The sequence below is a fragment of the Nanorana parkeri genome, unplaced genomic scaffold (genome assembly GCF_000935625.1).
Source record: "Nanorana parkeri isolate BGI_ZX_2015 unplaced genomic scaffold, ASM93562v1 scaffold666, whole genome shotgun sequence".
Taxonomy (NCBI): Eukaryota; Metazoa; Chordata; class Amphibia; order Anura; family Dicroglossidae; genus Nanorana; species Nanorana parkeri.
In genome coordinates, this window is record NW_017306934.1 from 16,871 (window position 1) to 37,789 (window position 20,919).

General features: G+C 44.1%; 1 protein-coding gene across 2 annotated transcripts in view; it reads left to right on the top strand.

Annotated features, from left to right (window-relative positions):
- The first annotated feature begins 8,284 nt into the window (after positions 1-8,284).
- LMBRD2 (LMBR1 domain containing 2) overlaps positions 8,285-20,919 on the top strand; it is a 44,390-nt gene continuing 31,755 nt past the window's right edge. The window contains exons 1-2 of one of the 2 annotated variants that reach the window (XM_018563463.1): positions 8,285-8,493; positions 12,367-12,500. In XM_018563463.1, coding sequence (XP_018418965.1) covers positions 8,320-8,493; positions 12,367-12,500 — 308 coding nt within the window. In that variant the 5' untranslated portion in view covers positions 8,285-8,319. The remainder of the gene's footprint in view (positions 8,494-12,366; positions 12,501-20,919) is intronic. The other variant, XM_018563464.1, reaches the window with a different exon arrangement.

Here is a 20,919-nt window from a genome sequence, read left to right on the forward strand (position 1 = left end):
CTATCTGCATACAGGCTGCACTGGCCCTTTATTCCAGCACAGCCCAAATGCAAGACAAGGCAAATCGGCTTGTCATAGACGGGCTGGGATCACACCAATGCGTTCTGGTGGTGTGCGCTTAAAAAGGTGCAGCATGCAGTACTTTTTGTAAGCACACTGCAGTGAGACGCGGCACAACTGCATCACACTGAGACCCCAATCACACTGAGCGATTTCAGCTCAAAAATCGCTCAGCGTGGCTCGTCCAATGCATTTCAATGGAGCTGTTCACATCCCACAGCTCAATGTCGCCTGTAGCTTGTAGCTGAAGCTTGTCGCTCGAACATTACCTATTTTTCCAGTGGATTTTGTGCGATTTGGCCCCAATAGGCTTTGATAGATTGCCAAAAGAAGCGCTACGTAGCGCGACAAAATGTGCACTGTAGCTCAATGTCGAGGCAGAGTCGCTCAAATCAGCGCTAAAAAAACACTTTTTTTATGTAGCTCAGTGTGAATGGAGCCTGAGGTGAGGCCATAGAACTGAATGACATGTCACTTGAGATATTTCAATGAAGTTCTAAAGCTTGATTGAGCGCATCGGCACTGTTTGGGGGGCATGCACACAAGCAGCCGCCTAGACAAATAGCCAGCACTGCAAAAAGAAAAAAAAAATGAAACATTTCAGATTCTTTCAGGTTCCATGATAAAGTGCATAAGAAGTGCAAAGAAAGTGCCAGAAGCTGCGCATACCGTAGAACCATCCAACGATGTTTCGGGGCCACACCAGGACCCATTCTCTTGGTGACAGACGTGCCACTCAGGCTAGATTCACACCTGGGCGACTCCTGACCGTGTGGCAATCGTGCACAAAAATACGTGGATTGCCGGGAAGTCACCCACCACAGCCGTTTGTGCTGTGGGTGCCATTACTTTGGCTGTGGTGGGCGACTCGTGCGGTTTCCCGCCGTGATTCCGCCCGTGCAATTGAACACGATCACAGCTAAAAACAAAGCTGTGTGTTGTGTGTCGCAAAAAAAAGGTACTTTTTTTTTAGCGATTGTTGCACAGAGGAACCTCCATTGAAATCAATGGGACCGCGTAGCAACCACTGCGTGCACTAGCACGCGATCGCATGTCCCGGGTGTTGCTGAGGTCTGAACCTAGCCTCAATGCCACATGGCACTCTGTCACCTTGAGAAAGGGGCCCCCGTGTGGCCCTGAAACATCGCTGGATATGACTCTATGCACAATCTTTGGAAATTTCTTTGCACTTTTTATGCATTTTTTTTCTGCACCTTATAATGGAACCTCCATAAATCTGGAATTTTGAGGCGCCTGAACCCAGATGGTGCGTGAATATAGCCGATCTATTTACACTTCCGTGTGCCTCACAGGTTTGTCACCTTGGAATGTGTAAGGGCTCATTCACACGTCTTTGTTGCAGTAACACGCAGTAATGCACATATCATGCGTTACAGCATTGTGAGGCCAATAAAATGAAATGGGACCTCAACGCGCCTGCAGTGCAGCACACCACAACACACAGTAGTATGTTGTGTTACCATAAAAACGGGTCATGTCTGATTTTAGGCTCTATGGGGTGCATTGGTGACCTATTCATTTTAAATGTACTGCACTAACACAACACACATTAATGTGCGACATACCAAACTATGTTGCCCTGAGGAAGGGGCCACGAAACGTTGGCTATTTGACGCATGTGACAGTTTACTTCAATAAATAAGTAAATGAATTCCATGCTTTTGACTGGTGATTTCCATTGTTCTTGGGAAACACAGCACCATCCGTGTTATCCCTTCGAGCACCACACATGTTAATCTAGGTCTAACCGATGAATGGAGTGCAGACGACACATGGCAATACTATAACGCACGTTAAAGCACTGCAAAAGAAGTAAATGGTCCTTAAAGCCTAACTTTAACCAAAACTTGGTAGTTTGTCAAGTTTTTTTTTACTCATGTCTGCATTCCCAAACAGATGTATGAGTATACCCAAGGCTCCCCAGCCTTTTTTTTTTATTACATCAATGGACAAGTTCAGAAGGGGGCATTTTATCGGAGATCAGAATACAAGGCGTTCTATGGTTGATGGGCTTCAACAAAATGGCTCCTGTGTTGGAGACAATTCAGCAGACGCTCAGCGTACACTTGGCAAACTGATTCCGCTCGCTGGGGGTCGGTGTCGGGCGGAAATTACCCGGAAGTGATGTAATAGATTTTGCAATTGTCTGTTTTTTTTTTATTTTCTTGTCAGCTGAGATCTGCGGCCGCGGAGTGAGGGGGGAGCCGGGGATGATCACCCGGGGAGCAGAGTGAGGACAGGCCGGGAGAAGGTAAGGACGGCTCATTGTATGTCTGTGTGTGGGGTGTCCCCCTCCTGATGATGACTCATTGTACACACACCGGTTGTCACCTGCACACATTAGCAGGGTTGAATGTACATGGTGACAGTACATGGAAGGATCTGATTGTCCATCCATTGAATCGGCTCCAGATGTCTTCCTGTACTGCAGAGCTGTGACACACCAGCTGCAATTGGGAGGAGGTGAGTGAATGATGTGCACCTCTTGTATTCCCTGTACATCAGAGCTCAGATTGGGGGTGGAAAAAGCGGCACAAGGAGCCAATCGGGTGTACTGCAGTGCTCATGTGATAACAAGGCGCATGCTGATAGGAGGAGGGAGCTGAGTGATGGGGAGATGAGGGTGGCTCCTTTCTCTTGCAAGGGTCCTGTGGTAAGTCTGCTGCTTTTCCTTTCACTGTCCAGCCACAGGCTGGGGGAGGGACAAGACCTGTAAGTTACTTAGAGCAGAGCCCCAGCTTTCCCTTCAGTCTTGCACAGTTGTACCGGCTGTTCTCCTGGATTGAAATTTCTTCCTCTGATATCACTGCACGCTGTGAGCTTCTCTCAATGTGCATTAGAATCTGCAGTGTCAGCTGAAACCCGCCTCGTTTTCAAAATGACATCCTGCCGGGTTAACGTCCCCTCCTCTCTCTGCCAGTGCCCATCACCAAGATGTCTGCCAACAAGTAGCAGCATGTGACGTCATCACGGCGAGGTGTCAACTGGTACCTGCTTCGGGTGACACCCCGCCTCAAGACGCCCCTGGCGGGAACACACCCATAGCATGGCAAGGCACGGGACACAGCAGGCTGGTATTCGTACTGCATGAGGTGTTCTGTCATATTTCATTATATTATGTTACGCTCAACAAAGTACTTTATATCTTCTCTCATCCGTGGGGCTACTGTGACCTTTTATTTGGACTTAAAGTAATTTTAAACAATCAAACTTTTTTTTTTTTTCAATAATGAATCCAGATCAAACAGATAGACATTGCCCAGAAAATGATTTCTTTACTTAGTATGTCTTACAGTCACCATGTTTCTGAACACTTCCAACTCTCTCAGCTCCACTTCCCTGAACTTCCTGTCCAGTACACGATCACACGGCACAGAGCAGTCTCCAGCAACTGTCCATCTACTAGCTTGGAGGGGAACAGGCAGCAGGTTTGCCTTTCAGTGCCTGTGTGTTTGTGGACACACACAAGGGTCCCTCAATAGAACCCTGCAAGGGAAAGGAGCCCCCCTAAAACAATATGACTAGGAATGCACCAATACTAGTATCGGTGCCGATGCGGAGTATTTGGGCGAGTACTCATCCGATGCTTCCTGATTGGCTGGGAAGCCGGCTCCATGCTCCCTTGTCACTTTTGATGAGGGAGCATGGAGCCGGCTTCCCAGCCAATCAGGAAGCCGGGCAGTGTGTAATGATTCGCTGCCCGGCTTCCTGATTGGTCGGGAAGCTGGCCAATCAGGAAGCCAGGCGCCGCGTAATGATTGGATTGGCCAGAAAGCCGCCTCCATACTTTCTCGTTACCTTGTGATGAGAAACATGGGGATGGCTTTCCTGCTAATCGGGAAGGCGGGTGGCGAGTCATTACACGCCTCCCGGCTTCCTTAATGGAACTTCCGGTATCGGCGAGTACCGGAAATAAAATATCGGTACTCGCACTCGATACTGAAATACCGGTATCGGTGCATTCCTCAATATGACTATAATGTTGTATGTGAGGTAATTGATAGAACGTTGTCACTCGGTGAGTTCATGTGTTCCAGCCTCTCCCCTCCTCTGATAAGCACACTGTGTATCTTTATGGCTGCTGTTAGTTTGTGTTGATCTTGTGTAATTCTCTCCAACCATTCGGCCTTGTGACATTCACTGGCATGTTATATCTATAATTGGATGATGTGTATTTATCTGCGCAGTCATCTCATAGGCCGTCATTTAATTCAATTATTCCAGCTCAGCTCATTACTTGTATGTGTACAGTGACGTATATACACTTGTGAATCTTCATTTATTTAAAGGTCCCTATTGAGAAAGTTTTTTTCAGTAATTCTTACATGGTTTGTCAGGTTGAAAAAAAGACACAAGTCTATTGAGTTCAACCCATAGAGATATGAGGAGAGAAAAAAAAAAAAGAAAAGCCTGAACAGGACGCCATGCCCACAATTACCCCCTGGTGATTCAGAGGAAGGCAACCCCCCCCCTATAAAACATGGTTCAATTTGCTCCAACAAAAATTCCTTCCTGATCCCATAAGGCAATCAGATATTTCCTGGATCAACAATCTCTGGTACTTAATATACCTCTAAGAACTCAATATCCAGTAATATTCTGTGCAGGTTATATACTCTGCCCGTCCAAAAAGTGTCACACACTCTAATATTACATTGGACCGCCCTTAGCTTTCATTACGTCACACATTCAAATTGGCTTCGTTCCCATAAGCTTATGCAATGTCACAACATTTATTTCCTTCCAGAGTTGTATTCATTTTTCACCAAGATCTTGTAGTGATGATGGGAGAGTCAGACCTCTGTGTAAAGTCTTCTCCAGCACATCCCAAAGATTCTCAATGGGGTTAAGGTCTGGACTCTGTGGTGGCCAATCCATGTGTGACAATGAGGTCTCATGCTCCCTGAACCTCTCTTTCACAATCTGAGTCCGATGAATCCTGACATTGTCATCTTGGAATATGCCCAATGTGCCATCAGGGAAGAGAAGATTCATTGATGGTAAAACCTGGTCATTCAGTATATTCAAGTAGGCAGCTGACCTCCTTTTTTGGCCACATAATGTTGCTGAACCTAGACCTGACCAACTGAAGCAACCCCAGATCATAACACTGCCCGAAATCCAGGTGGTGACTTTTTTTTTTGTGGCAGCGTAAGTAATAATACTATTTAGTGTTTGGATTTATTTTTGTTATTGCCCTGCAAAGTTGTGGAGGTCAGCTGGAGTCATCACTGAGCAAAATCAGCAGGACCCAGGAGATCAACACTCTGGAAGTGCTGGTTTCTACACAGATGATTTAACTGGATGAAGCCGGTCATCCCCATATAGATTATCTGCAGGTTTTCTAGGGTCGGATGGAAAAAGTGCAACAGATTCCTCCATCTACGCTAAACTGTGGACGGAGGAATCTCCCACTGGGCCAAGCTTCAGTACCTTGCTAGTCGGCCCCGCAGGCTGTCAATACCTGAACAATGCCTGCATCCAATCAGATTGTTCAGGTGTTTTGGGAGCCAGCGGGGGCGACTAGAAAGATACTGAAGCTTGGCCAAGAGGGAGATTTCTCCGTCCAAACAGTTTAGTGTAGATGGAGGAATCTGTTGCACTTTTTCCATCCGACCATAGAATAACTGCAGATAATTCATAGGTGTATGGCCAGCTTTTGAGTGGCATTTCGGTGGTGGTTGGAGGAGCGGGAGAAGTCAATATTTTAGAGCTGCAGCTAACGATTATTTTCAAAATCGATTAGTTAGCCGATTATTAAGTTTGATAGGATAAAAAAATGGCTCCAGTGATGGGACTACTAGTTTGTATTGAGATTAGGGATGCACCAATATATCGGCCGCCGAAACATATCGGTCTGAAAATGGCACACTTGGCTAAATGCAGAAAGTGCCATTTTCCTGCCGATACATCGGCGCATCCGTGATTTCTTTCCTCCCCACTGGGCGCTGCTGTGTGTCCCAGCGTGGAGGAGAGAAAGTGACAGCGGGCCGAGCGCTGCGGGACAAGAGCGATGTGAGCGGCCGATGTCTCTCCTCCCACACCGCTTGGCCGCCTATTGGAACGCACTGGATATGGTGTGATCGGGCCCTAACACAAACTACAGGTGAAACTCGAATAATTAGAATATGGTGCAAAGTTCATTTATTTCACTAATGCAACTTAAAAGGTGAAACTAATATATGAGATAGACTCATTACATGCAAAGCAAGATAATTCAAGCCGTGATTTGTCATAATTGTGATGATTATGGCTTACAGCTCATGAAAACCCCAAGAACCCCAAATCCACAACCTCAAAAAAGTAGATTAATTACATACAATCAATAAAACAAGGATTGTACATAGAACAATATCGGACCTCTGAAAAGTACAAGCATGCATATGTTCTCAGTACTTGGTTTGGGCCCCTTTTGCAGCACTTACTGCAATTACTTTTGCACAATATTCTAATTATTCGAGTTTCACCTGTAAAAGCAGCAATAAAGTGACACATTGTAGTTATTAGAGGCCGGAACAGATACAATTCCTACCAATTATGTATGTAGGTGATAATTATGTTACATTGAGTACTTGCTGCTCTTCCCTTGTAGTAATGGTCGGCTTCTTCAGCTATTTTGTATAACATTTCACAGTCAGAGCCTTTTACTAGTCATGGCCGATCTCTCTTTTACTATTTTCACTTCTCTGTTTAAAGTAACAGTCAGACCTCTGGGGCGGGGGGGTTTTTCATTTTATTTTCCTGATTAGTATTTTTGTAAAGATGGCTATTGACTGCCGATGTAGACCATTGCAGGGATATGGCCATGTACTACATGGTCTAAGCTGACTCTTGGTTCATATTTTTCAGTTCCGTTGTTACATACAGTCGTCTGATTCCATGGACTCAGCACTTCCACACAGTTCCTTTTTTCATAAAAACAGAACCCCCGGGATAAGCATTTGGTGCACGTAAAGTAGATTTATATTCTTTGTGGCTGTTGAGGCGTTTATTTGAAAGTTTTTGAAAGTTCAGCTTGAAGGCAAACTTCCTTGTAGGTGACCGTCTTTACTAATCGTACATTTTAAATCTATTTGGTTTTCATTTGTTTCATTTTATTTGCTTCAGGTTGAAAGTCTATTTTTATATGCGGCTTATATATTTTTTGGAGCTTTTAATTATTTTTGGAATTGCATGGACTGGAGTGCCAGTCCAGATCCTCTCCGGCTGAGCATGAGGTATATTGAGATTAGGGAGGTATATTGAGATTAGGGAGAGGACAAGTCTCCCCAGCCATTAACTGCAAGTATGAACGTAGACCACGCAGTGCTGTTGTTGTTCAAAAAAACTTTATTATTCCAAGTGGATCTTACGCCCTGAGTTTAAGTTTCAATTAAAGAAATAAAGTTTTATTGATCACTGATGAGAGCAATCTGCAGTTTTTAACTATTGCAAGGATTATGTTTTGCCGTATCCCATGTGAAAAGCATTAATGGCGGAAGTGGAGCACAATGTGTCCTGATTGGGTGATTAGTCAGTTGGTGTACAGTGAGAGGCCAGTCTCATTACTCAGAGAGGCACCGTGTGCTGAAATATGTGCTATTCAGGGCGTTCTTTGTATGTCTTGTTTGCACACTCTGTGTATGCAGTCGGCTGATCTAGTTTATATTGACCTCTCTGCTTTTAACTCCTTTTATGCTTCCATAAATACATTCATATTTGGAAGGTGTCCCTAGGGCTGCATTTGGCCTTCCCTTCGGACTTGTTTCTTTTTTTGACTTGGGCCTTAGAGGGACGGTGGTTCAGAATCTGCCCATCTTCTTCCCCACTGCAGGAGGACCAGAACCCACCATGCGGGTTCCCCTAGTTCAGATGTTATCTTAAGGAGCCCTACTAGTTTTAATCTTGAACTGCAGAATGATTATCCTTTATGTTGGTAGAGGTCTGAGAGTAGGTGGGGATTGAGTGGTTTAGGAATAGACCTGGGCAGGGTAGATGGGGAGCACATTCGGTGAAAGGTTTCCTCCCGTCTTTTTCTTCTGTTAGAAGACCTTTCATGCTTCTTCAATGCAACAGATGCTCCCTGTTTACCTCAGTGTGGCCAGTTCATTGTTCAATTGTTGTAGCACAGGTCCATTTTGCCTTGGCTAAAATTTACTACTTTTGCTCCAAAAGTCCCTATGTGCAACCTTGATGTCTTTCAGCATTGATCCAGCACGGTATTTTGGCATCCCCAGAGGATAGAGAAGATCCGGAACAATGAGCGGGGCTGCCCTAGGAGTAGAGATTGTATTTGTGTTTTTCCTCGCCCTCTTCCTCCTCCACCGATATGGAGACTTCAAGAAACAGCACAAGCTCGTCTTAGTGGCCACATTGCTCGCCTGGTGGTTGTGCTTTATAATGGTGTTTATCATTCCGCTGGACGTCAGTACGGTAAGTGCAATGTATACAAAGACACACATGGGATTTGTAGATATACGCGTCGAGATGTGCTACAGTCCAGGATGGTCCGCAACACAACCAGCAGTTTAGATGAGAACCATCAACCATCTGTCAATCCTCCTCTATAAACCGCCTTCTTTATAACAGCAATATTTAATTATTTAGGTTTAAAAGCATATAGGAGGGAAAAACAAGACTGCAATGTTTCTGAAGTTTCTGCTTTTTAGAGTATAACTGGATGCAAGTCTTGGAAAACTGGATGCAAGTCTTCTTTTTGTTCCTTCTCGTGTCCTTTTAACACAAATCTTTTTAAACCAGGGGAGGGGGCGGGTACAGCTGGCTCTGCCTCTAGATAGGCAGAGCCAGCTGTCACTCACGCAGCTGGGCGGATTCAGACATAATTGTCGGTATCCGTTTCAGCTGCAGCGTCTCAGTATACCGCGTGCTGCAGCTCGCGTTATACTGAGCTTAGGGTGACGGGAGGACGCTAGTTTGTATCCTTCCGTTACCCTAAGGAGAACTATGGGGAAAAGCCCTAACGCCATAGTTCTCCTTTAAAGTGACATTAAACCCTCAGATTTTTTAACATAAACCAATACTGTAATGTGTGCTTTACTGTAATCCATGGTTGTTTCCCTTCTCTTTGCTCCTCTTCCTTTTTAAATCTGTATCTGTTCTCATGCTGGGCAGAACTTCTGTTTTGCAGCAGACTGCCTTGTCTTTGAAATGGATACATGGTGTCTGTGTGAAGGTTTGCAACCTGAGCCAGCACTACAGGAAGAGGCACTCAGCTGCAAAGGGAAGTTCTCCCCCAGCATGAGAAGACATGAGGATTTAAAAGGAAGAGCAGCAAAGAGAAGGGAAACAACCATGGATTACAGTAAGGCACACATTACAGTATTGGTTTATGTTAACAAATCTGAGGGTTTAATGTCACTTTAAGTGCCAACTTTCATTTTTAATCCAATAATATCCCACTGCACTCCTCCTGACTAGGGCTGCAACTAATGATTATTTTCATATTCGATTAGTTGGCAGGGTATTTTATCAATTAATCGGATCAAAAAATTAAATAAATACCATCCCTAATTTAAAATAAAATACACAAATGCAGTGTTGCGAACATAAAGTTTACTTCAGAATAAAACTGCATGCGCATATTTTTTGCAATCGCACTGGACTGGAACGCATGGCATTACGGTACCGTGCCGGCAATCACACTGTGGGTGGGAGGCGCATTTAGGGTGTCATTGAAATGAATGGCACTGCAACGCACCTCCTGCAGCCGAATTTGTCCGGCCGAAACCAAAAATTACTTTTTTTCTCACCTTTTTTAAATAATTTTTTTAAAATAATTGCATTGTAAGCACATGGCGCTTGAATAGCTTCAGCCAGGGAATGACAGCTGCTAGTAGCAAGATTCTGTGGACAGCAGCTGAATGTAAATACAGTAGGTAGTGGGCTGGTGCCATAACCAGCCTGCTATTGGCCATTTCAAATTGCAATAGCCAATAGCAGGCTGGCTATTGAACCCACCCACTGCTTGCTGTGCCCTCCTCCCAGCGTAGAGGAGAGAGCTAGGGGATCCAACCAAGTAATCGATAATGAGAATAGATAACAACTATTCTCATTATCGATTATTTGGTTGCAGCCCTAGTCCTGACAGGTAAATCTCTTGAAGATGGGTGCTGAAATGACTGCAGATGGTGCCACTCAGGTCATTGACAAGACGGGATGTCACCAGCACACCGAGGAAATGTGTCCAAACAGAACATCATTTATTGCCACATAGAAGTATTGTCACAAGGATGCAAACATTTTGGAGCCTCGCAGGTTCCCTTCATCAGGTTTATGAAGCCTGATGAAAGGACCCTGCGCAGCCCTGAAATGTAGCCCTTGTGACCAGCTGTAATTTTCAAGGGGCATTGGTAACCCGGCTCCTGGGATTTGTCCAGTCCTGTTTTTAAATGGCTGTAATAAAGATTTTTAATGGGCAGTGCTGATGGTCTGATTTGCTAGTACGATATGTTCTCACGTTGGTGGGAATGTCGGTAAAAATATCCAGTATACCCAAAGATGAAATTCTTAGTTTTGGGTGAATAACTTTGTATGAGATCATGTACTGGAGTTGGCATCCTTCCAAAGAATTCCAACAGTGAGACCTCCTCACCGGAGTTCAAGGTTCTGCCCATCATTCTCTTCCTATATCTGACCATTGTGGAATGTTGTTCCTCCATTTCTGTTTGTAAATTTAATGAAGGATATGTCAGAAAGCATGAGGTCTCTTGCACTGGTTGTGGCAGGTGGGGGGAGCTTGGAACTTGTCTGCCAAGAAGTTAGAATCCATATACCATTGTTACCTTACATATATAAATAGTGCTGTGAGGGTCCTGCCACGGTGAATAGGTGTAGGACCCCGCTGTCTTAAAGTGAAGTAGTCATTTAAAAAAAATGCTGATAGGGTTTTTATGGCAGAAGAGACTCTTGTGTATCTCTTCTGTCATAATTGCTTCTCCCTGCCTGTCAGTTTTGTGCGCACTGAGCCGCGCATGCATAACATCTGGGGAGTAATTTAAACAATAGAAATGTAACCTGGAGTTGGCCTTTAAAATGTTACTGTAAATACCCCATACCAGTGATGGCCAACGTCTTTGTGCCAAAGTTCCCAAACTGAAATGCAAAATCAATTTATTTATCTCAAAGTGCCAACACTGATAATAAGTTATGTAATGTGTTTTAGTTTGGGCACTGGGTTTTAAAACACGTTCAGCATCGCTGCATTAGGCAAAATAGGGAAACGCACATATTCAAAGATATGAACATTTAATTTTTTCTTATTTTTTTTTACTTTTTATCACTTTTTATACTTTATTTTTTGACATTTTTATTTAACTTATCTTTTACTTTACTTTTGTAATTTTTATTGATTTTTTATTTTTACTTTTAATCAATTTGTTATTTTATTAAACTTTTATACATTTTTTAAATTTATTTTTTTTTTTACATTTTTATTTTATTTGTAACTTTTTTTTTAAACTTTATTGTTATCACACAGGGGATAACAATCCCCTGTGTGATAGCATTTGGAGTTGACAGGTTCTCTTTATTGAACCTGTCACTTGCAATACAGGTGTTTGAGCACAGTATTGTGCTGGCTCTCCTGTGACAGCTGAGATCAGAAGACTGCGAGTGCAGCTCCCCTGTCTCAGTGTTCACATGGAGGAGAGCAGATAACCTATGTTCAGAAGAACGGGGGACTCCGAAAACCACAGTGGAAGGTGAGGCAGTTGGCTGGGAGAGAGGTGGCAAGCTTTCGGGGGGGGATGTGACAGACCACGGAGGAGGGGACGGACCTGCAGGCTGCATACAAGTGATCTCCACGGTATCTCCGATATCACTGGTACTAATCGAGAGGTGGCTTCCCTGATGTACATTTGAGCCCTGCGCACCCGGATCTGTTTGGTACAAATTCAACACCTCTGCCTAGGCTCGTGTGCCACCAGAGGGGCCTCTGCATGCCCTCTATGGCGTGCGCGCCATAGAGGTTCGCCACCACTGCTCTATACCCATGTATTTGTAAAGCAAGGCAGCCATATAAGTTGCTTACATATACAGGCCGCGGCTTCTGACTAGTAGAGCTGCACAGTGATTGTACTGTACCGTTCCTCTCAATGAATATATATTTCTCAGTGTGGTTGAAAATGTTCTGTGAATAACTGGTTTCAGCCATTATTAAGCATTTGTGTGTATTGTACTACTAAATAAACAACCTCCTAGAGGTCAAATTTTGATATAAATTCAATTTCCCTTTGAACTTTTAATAGATAATTAACTAATAATGAATGTTCTATAAATCTTTTGCAGACAATATATAATCGCTGCATCGCTAAGAACGCCGTCACTCCCGCCCCCATCAATGTGAGTCAACTTACCACCACTACAAAAGCAGCCGTGACCAACACTACCAGCCGTTTGCTGACAAACGCCAACCCAACGAGGTACGGATCTTTTCTGTGTAATCGCCATACTGTCTTATAACATGACCTATATCACTGCTGATGTCTGGATTGTATTACTTTACAATATCTTTGCTTAAAGGATACCTGTCATGAGAGAAGCATGGAGGCTGCCCACTGCGTCTGAAAAGGCTATGTGCCTGGCTTTTTAGGGACCCTCTTGCGCCATTCTTTTTGAGTTTCTGAGCAGGATCAAGTATATAGATCAGAACTGCTGGCTTTTAGTAACTTTTCTGGGGTGGTTCAGCAATGGCAGCCACATTATTTCACCCATGACCAGTTTATTTTAAAGTGGCTCGGTCGATTAAGGAAAAAAGAATTTTTAATCAAATCAAAAGGCTCCTTTAAAAGAATATACCATATACTTTTCTTGCCCTGGCACCGATTCATAAAATGTTCACTCCTCGCTGAGTAAAGCTGCCCAAATGGGCCTCCACATCTGGAAGTGCTCTGTGGTTCCTCTTGCCATCCTGTATGTCACTACACAGCACATTAATGGGGCTTTGCCTAAATTGGTTGTAAACCTAAAATCTGTAAACCCAAATCAATTTATAGAGCAAGTGTTGCTTCCAAATACCTTTATGTCACCCTTTAGCCCTCAGTCACGTGATCACCTTGCTCTTTCTCAAGTCCGAACAGTCCGGGCTGTGGGCGGGACCAGTCTGCCTTGCTGTGCATGGCAATGACAGAAGGAGCTGCTTTGGCATAGGCAGCTGGGAGCCTAAGGGGGCAGGTAAGAGTGTTAGATTGATAGCAGCCCCTCCTATCATTGCTATTTATGGCAGGCAGGTTGGTCCCACCGACCACCCGGTATATTTGCATCATGAAAGAAGGTAGAATAAGCCTTGGATGTGGCTTCTTTGGAGCATATGCACAAGTGGTGGCAATTCTGTGGAGGGTAGCTGACTCTACAGATTGTTGCCATCTCTACTGCCAAGAGTGGTTTGCAGGCAGGATCAACATATTTTTGTATCAAGAATCAATTTCTTGACAAAAAAAAAGCAAGGAATGTTTTAAATGTATTGTAGCAACTTTCATTTAAAACTTCTTTTTTTTTTATGGAGTGGGGGGGTGGGGTTTATTGATGCTTTAAGCAGCGGTATGGTCCAGCTCCCTGCTGCTGTACAAATAGGAAAAGTTGCAGACCAAGGTGCAGTGATTCAATTTCTTTTCTGACTGGCTGGAGTCAGAGCTACACCGGCATCCCGGGGGTTTTGCAGTAGCTACACCGGCATCCCGGGGGTTTTGCAGTAGCTGCACCGGCATCCCGGGGGTTTTGCAGTAGCTGCACCGGCATCCCGGGGGTTTTGCAGTAGCTGCACCGGCATCCCGGGGGTTTTGCAGTAGAGCCTCCGGTGAGCCTTTCACCTTTCGTGGTATAGATGTCTTCTGACCCTAGTGTTAGCCGTACACTTATAGTTTTTGGGGAATCCCACCCCCTCCCCACCAGGATATTGTATGCAGACAGTGGCGGGTGTGCCGCCCTCAAAATACCCAAACAGCTACAGCTGATTGGCCGCAGTAACTGTTCGGCTGACATTTTTCGGACTGCCTCCTTTGATAAAAGTTAATTTTGAAAATTGACTTTTGTTTAATGGAGAGGTGCCAGTTCAGCATGTTTTTGCCCTAAAATGTGCCCAGTGTATGACAAGCCTAACTCCTAGCTGGTCCAAGAGATGTGCACCAGGGTAGAAAAATCACTCCACGCTGTTATCAGCAGTGTCATTGAATTTGCTCCTGTAGCTGTTTCTTTGTTTTGTTAGATCAAATTATCATAAGAGAATATTTGACAGCAGGAGAAGATAAGGGAGGGTGTTTGTTTACTTCTTGTTTCCACCTTATTGTGTTCAATTTAGAGTACCAGACAGAGGAGTGAAACCTGATTTCTCCATACATTGTGTGATAATGACGGCTTTAATCCAAAAATAGCAGAACACTGGGGGTGGAAATGTATCAACAAATTAGCGACACAGTCGCCATATACGGATACAGATTAAGCTGGCCGAATCGAAGCTCTGCCTGTAGTTGAGGCTCCTTTACAAAGGAGCACTTCCTGTGCCTATGACAACAGTTTTACGAGACAGGAAGTGAGGGTAAATCTGACATGGGCTCACAGGCAGAGATTCAAATCGGACAGGGGTTCAAGCCTTCCCTTAGTTTAAAAAAAAAAAAAAGAAATTGTAGTTTCTGTCTTTGTTGCTCTAGGAAAATCTCCCTCACTTCCTGTCTGTTGTAAATATTGTCAGAACAGGAAGTGACAGAGTAACAGGAGCCCCAGACAGCAGTGAAACTTTGACAGGGGTAGGTAGCCCCACTGCAAGGGTTAATACAATTTTTACCTGTAGTTCTTTAAATCCCCACCTGACACCTGTATTAAAAAAAAAAAAAACACCCCTCCACCATGCTGGACAGTAGTCACACTGGTGCCAATATTCTCAGCTCACTTTACTACTGGTGTCCTGCTGACACTTGGGCCAGTTGCCAGGCCAGAGTACAGCCAGATTTGGGGGAGGAATAACTTTCAGGGAAAAATGATCTTTGTGTGGCCGCTGGTGGAATGGTGGATGAGAATGCAGGAAATGCAGGCCTATTGTGCATCACAAGGGTGTGTTTGGGGCTTTTGTGTTGGTACAGGTCCACTGTAGACTCCTCAATACACACAGATGGGTGTGCTCACATTGTGAATGTGTTCTTCATTACGGGTGATTGGATAGAGGAGGTAGATTCTGCTCGAAGTTTATTTTGTTGTGCACACAATCGGCTTCATTTATCATCATGTCCGAGATAAGAAGTGTCTGTTGTCACATTCCTTTGTTCATTGTTCTGTTGCCTGGTGTCCACTTCTAAATCTTCATAGGCTCAGTGTTCTTGTTAGGCTGAAGCTGGACATGGACGGCAGGAATTTTATCTGACTTCTGCTGAATTTGCCAGAATTCCAGCTCAGGGGACACCTGCATATACCGATTGGCTCAACAAAAGTCAATTTAAAAACTGACTGAGCCAGGTGAACAGTTATCAGCCAAACAGTGACAGTGGCTGGGAGGAGCAAGTGATTTTCTTTTATTAAAGGAGAACTATGAGGTGAGTGATTTACACTCCTCATAGTTAGAGCCGGCGTGAGATATTGAAACTGTCGCAGGTCGGCTCTATAGATCGGGAAGTGAGCAAACGCATACCGTCGCTCGCTCACTTCCCGATCATCTCTCTGCAGTGAGCAGTGACTGTCAGTCACCGCTCCCTGCAGGGACTCCCCTCCCCCCTCTCAGATCCTCCAGCACTGAGTGGAAGAACGGACAGGAGAGGGGGTGGACACAGCTGGCTCTGCCTCTAGATAGCTTTGGGTCAGGGGAGGAGGTTAGTATATGTCCTCCCGTGACCCTAAATAGAACTATGGGATAAAAAGGTTACCCCATAGTTCTCTTTTAAAGCCTGTGGGCTGACCAAGAGGAAATCAAGCTGTGTGTGGTTGGCTTACATGCCATATTGAACCCCTTCTCCCTGTGCTGAGAATTTGACATTTACTTGACTAAGGAATAGCTCTGATACCTCTCATTGTTCAGCTTCCTGGCACCAAACCTACCCAATACACCCCATTGTGCATGTGCTCCGCCATTTAATATCAACTTTATATAGAAAATCACGTCTGTGTGAACCCTAAAAATGGAATTCTACGATTTGGTCACCTTTTTGGTCTGTGAAATATTAAACATATGTAACATGCTTTTGATGGTTTAAGTGCAAAGAAATAAGTGTTTGATTCTGCCACAGATCTTGTCATTTGATCATTTCCTGTCCTCTCTACCTGTATTTCATGGTAATCCATTGCATTGTTCCCGCCCATCTCTGGGAACTACAGAACCCCTTCTCTCTGTAGAAGAGGGGAGGGCATGTGCTCTGTAGTCCTGTCATGGGGGTGACAATGGTGCTTCTCCATAAATACAGTACAGTGAGTAAGCATTGTTAACTGTGTTCTTGGTACCGCAGCAGACGAGTGCTGTTAATGTACAAGCCATCCGGCACCCTCCCAAACCCCCATTAGTAAAATGGTTTAAATGGTTCCCTATGGGAAATTTTGGGTATTGACTTTTTTGCGGCTTCACAGACGTACGCAATTTTAAGGCTTGGTATGTTTGATATCTATTTACCCGACGTGACCCCGCCTTTTATATTTTACCTAAAAATTGGATATCATATTCTGTTTCTGTGCACTAAATTTTAATGTAGTTTATTTTTTCCTAAAAATACTGGTTTGATAAACATTTGCGCAAAAAACGTGCAACATAAAAAATGGCAACCAGCATTTTTTAATCCTACAGGGCCTCTGCTTTCAGAACACATATCATTGTTTGGGGGTCTGGATCTGTTTTCTAGCCAAAAATGTATATTTTATCATGTGTGCGCAAATAGTAAGAAAATCCCCCGGGCAGTGGTTAAGCTAAAAAAACAAACAAAAACGTGGCAAAAAACGCAATGCACTATGTTCCAGATCTGGTCCGGAAAATGGTGTGAACCCAGCCTTAGATAAGTGCATCTTGTTTGCCAAATGCTCAGCATGGATGAGCTCTGAAGACTTTAAAAAGTGGATCTGAGCTCTCTGATGCCTCCTCACTGTCCTATCATCTGATCTGATCATTAAAACACGACAGTCGATCCTGCAATAGAGTAGTAGCGGGGTCACCTGGCCACTTTCACAGGACGGGAACCTTGGTCAGACAGGGATCCTCATTAGGAACTCCGTTCATGCCATACGCAGAAATGTAATGATAGGAAGACAATCCAATGTCTATTAGTAACGGCAGTGTTGTGGTGTCAGTGGAACAAATATAAACGCATGCTTGTATGTTGAGTGTACTTTCTGTACAAAAGCTCGTTTGCCACTCACATTAGATACCAATGTGTGTGTTTTGGCTTAACTAACTTTTAACATGATAATGAGACTTCCCATAGACATGTAGATACAGTATCTGTCTGAAAAGAATAGAATGGGCAGGTATCTGTCTTCGAGTTTTCAGAACCCTGGGAACTGCCTAGATAACCATTTTGAGCTAATCGTGGAATATACATTTGACCCTTCCCTCTTCTCTATTGAAGAATGAGACTTTGACCCATCATATGTTCTCTGTGTGAATAATGAACACCACTGACTGTCGGAGGCATTTGTTAGTAGCACCTAGGGAGCTCTGAAGTCTCATGTCACAGTGGCCACATCTGAGACTAAGGAATAGCTCTGATACCTCTCATTGTTCAGCTTCCTGGCACCAAACCTACCCAATACACCCCATTGTGCATGTGCTCCGCCATTTAATATCAACTTTATATAGAAAATCACGTCTGTGTGAACCCTAAAAATGGAATTCTACGATTTGGTCACCTTTTTGGTCTGTGAAATATTAAACATATGTAACATGCTTTTGATGGTTTAAGTGCAAAGAAATAAGTGTTTGATTCTGCCACAGATCTTGTCATTTGATCATTTCCTGTCCTCTCTACCTGTATTTCATGGTAATCCATTGCATTGTTCCCGCCCATCTCTGGGAACTACAGAACCCCTTCTCTCTGTAGAAGAGGGGAGGGCATGTGCTCTGTAGTCCTGTCATGGGGGTGACAATGGTGCTTCTCCATAAATACAGTACAGTGAGTAAGCATTGTTAACTGTGTTCTTGGTACCGCAGCAGACGAGTGCTGTTAATGTACAAGCCATCCGGCAATTTAAGACCCCCGCCTCCCACGTGCACGCACATACACACGCAAACACGTGTTGGTGCGCCTACGTGCGAAAACAACAATTGCGCTACACATGTTACATATCGCCGTGAACGTCGGAGTGAGAGCAATAATTCTACTGCTGTCAATCACTGTTGGCACTAAACTGATGAGCGGTAAAATGGTTTAAATGGTTCCCTATGGGAAATTTTGGGTATTGACTTTTTTGCGGCTTCACAGACGTACGCAATTTTAAGGCTTGGTATGTTTGATATCTATTTACCCGACGTGACCCCGCCTTTTATATTTTACCTAAAAATTGGATATCATATTCTGTTTCTGTGCACTAAATTTTAATGTAGTTTATTTTTTCCTAAAAATACTGGTTTGATAAACATTTGCGCAAAAAACGTGCAACATAAAAAATGGCAACCAGCATTTTTTAATCCTACAGGGCCTCTGCTTTCAGAACACATATCATTGTTTGGGGGTCTGGATCTGTTTTCTAGCCAAAAATGTATATTTTATCATGTGTGCGCAAATAGTAAGAAAATCCCCCGGGCAGTGGTTAAGCTAAAAAAACAAACAAAAACGTGGCAAAAAACGCAATGCACTATGTTCCAGATCTGGTCCGGAAAATGGTGTGAACCCAGCCTTAGATAAGTGCATCTTGTTTGCCAAATGCTCAGCATGGATGAGCTCTGAAGACTTTAAAAAGTGGATCTGAGCTCTCTGATGCCTCCTCACTGTCCTATCATCTGATCTGATCATTAAAACACGACAGTCGATCCTGCAATAGAGTAGTAGCGGGGTCACCTGGCCACTTTCACAGGACGGGAACCTTGGTCAGACAGGGATCCTCATTAGGAACTCCGTTCATGCCATACGCAGAAATGTAATGATAGGAAGACAATCCAATGTCTATTAGTAACGGCAGTGTTGTGGTGTCAGTGGAACAAATATAAACGCATGCTTGTATGTTGAGTGTACTTTCTGTACAAAAGCTCGTTTGCCACTCACATTAGATACCAATGTGTGTGTTTTGGCTTAACTAACTTTTAACATGATAATGAGACTTCCCATAGACATGTAGATACAGTATCTGTCTGAAAAGAATAGAATGGGCAGGTATCTGTCTTCGAGTTTTCAGAACCCTGGGAACTGCCTAGATAACCATTTTGAGCTAATCGTGGAATATACATTTGACCCTTCCCTCTTCTCTATTGAAGAATGAGACTTTGACCCATCATATGTTCTCTGTGTGAATAATGAACACCACTGACTGTCGGAGGCATTTGTTAGTAGCACCTAGGGAGCTCTGAAGTCTCATGTCACAGTGGCCACATCTGAGCCATCACTGGTGACCTGTTCATGGGCCACTCTAAGGAAAGAGCCTGAAATCTGCATGTACTGCACACAAGGCCATGATTCCTCTCTTATGAAACTCATGGAAAGCTTCAGCATAGTCACAGCCAACCCGTCATTTCATCTGTAATCACAGGGCCATCTAATGTCCCTTCCTTGTCTCGTATGTTTAGCAGCATGATGAAAATTCAGAAGACGGCACAGCAGTCTGACAGGTTTCACACGTCTGGTAGCTTCTGTTTTTGGGCTGTGTAGTGATACACCCACGTGAAACTGGTCTGTGACATTTGTTTTTCTTGGTTTTTAAATGGAAATAGGATGAGTGATCCCAGAATGTTGGTCATGAATTGCCTACTCAATCCAGAAGTAAAAGGTCTAGCACAAAGCGGCCCATTCACACTGGATCCATTGCATTGCATACATTTCTCAACGAATGGGCAATGAAACACGAAAGGGGGTGAATGGGGCTAGTTCACTCCGCTCCGTTGTGTTAAAATGAAAAGGTAGAACATTCACTACTTTTTTTCAACGCAACAGATCTGGCGGGGAATAGCCGCATTTTCTTTAGTTTTTTTTTCATTGTCCTTCCTTAGAATCCAATGAAAAGTGTATCACAGCCCAGTGGATCGAAATCGGAAGGTACAATTGCAGGTCAACAGATCCTCCGTTGACTTGCGAATTGCTTCCAATTTTGGTATGAATCTGGTATGAATTTGGTATGGTCTAAACCAGTGGTTCTCAACTCGTGGGTCGCGACACCCTCTGCAGTGGGTTGCGGCGTCATGTCTGAATAGACCGACCTGAGACTGAATAGAGAGGGGGAATTTGTGGTTCAGCCTGTGGAACCTCATGTCAAACTGTCCCCTCTCTCCCGGCCTCCCCCGGGCTCTCCGATAAAGTGGTATGGCCCGGGGAGAGAGAGGACTATTTCCTCACTTTCGGCCGGCGCATTAATATCAGGAGCCGCGGCTCCCGACAATTAAGTTATAATTCCGGCCTGCACTGGAGAGTACAGCAGATATCAATCCGCCGCTGTATCTACTGTACTCTCCAGTCCAGATAGTTCAGTCGGCTGGAATCAGAGAAAGGTAGGCAGACAGATAGGGAGATGTGCACTGTGGCAAGACAGGGGACACTGATGGATATTATGTATTCCAAGCCCACATAATATCCATCATGTATATCCATCACTGTCCCCTGTCATAATGTATGTTAATAAAATACACAATTAATGTTATTACACAGACTGGGCTCAGAATACATAATGTCCATCAGTGTCCCCTGTCATATTGTCCTCTGTCAGTGCAGAAGCTGGGGAGGGTATGGGGTGGGG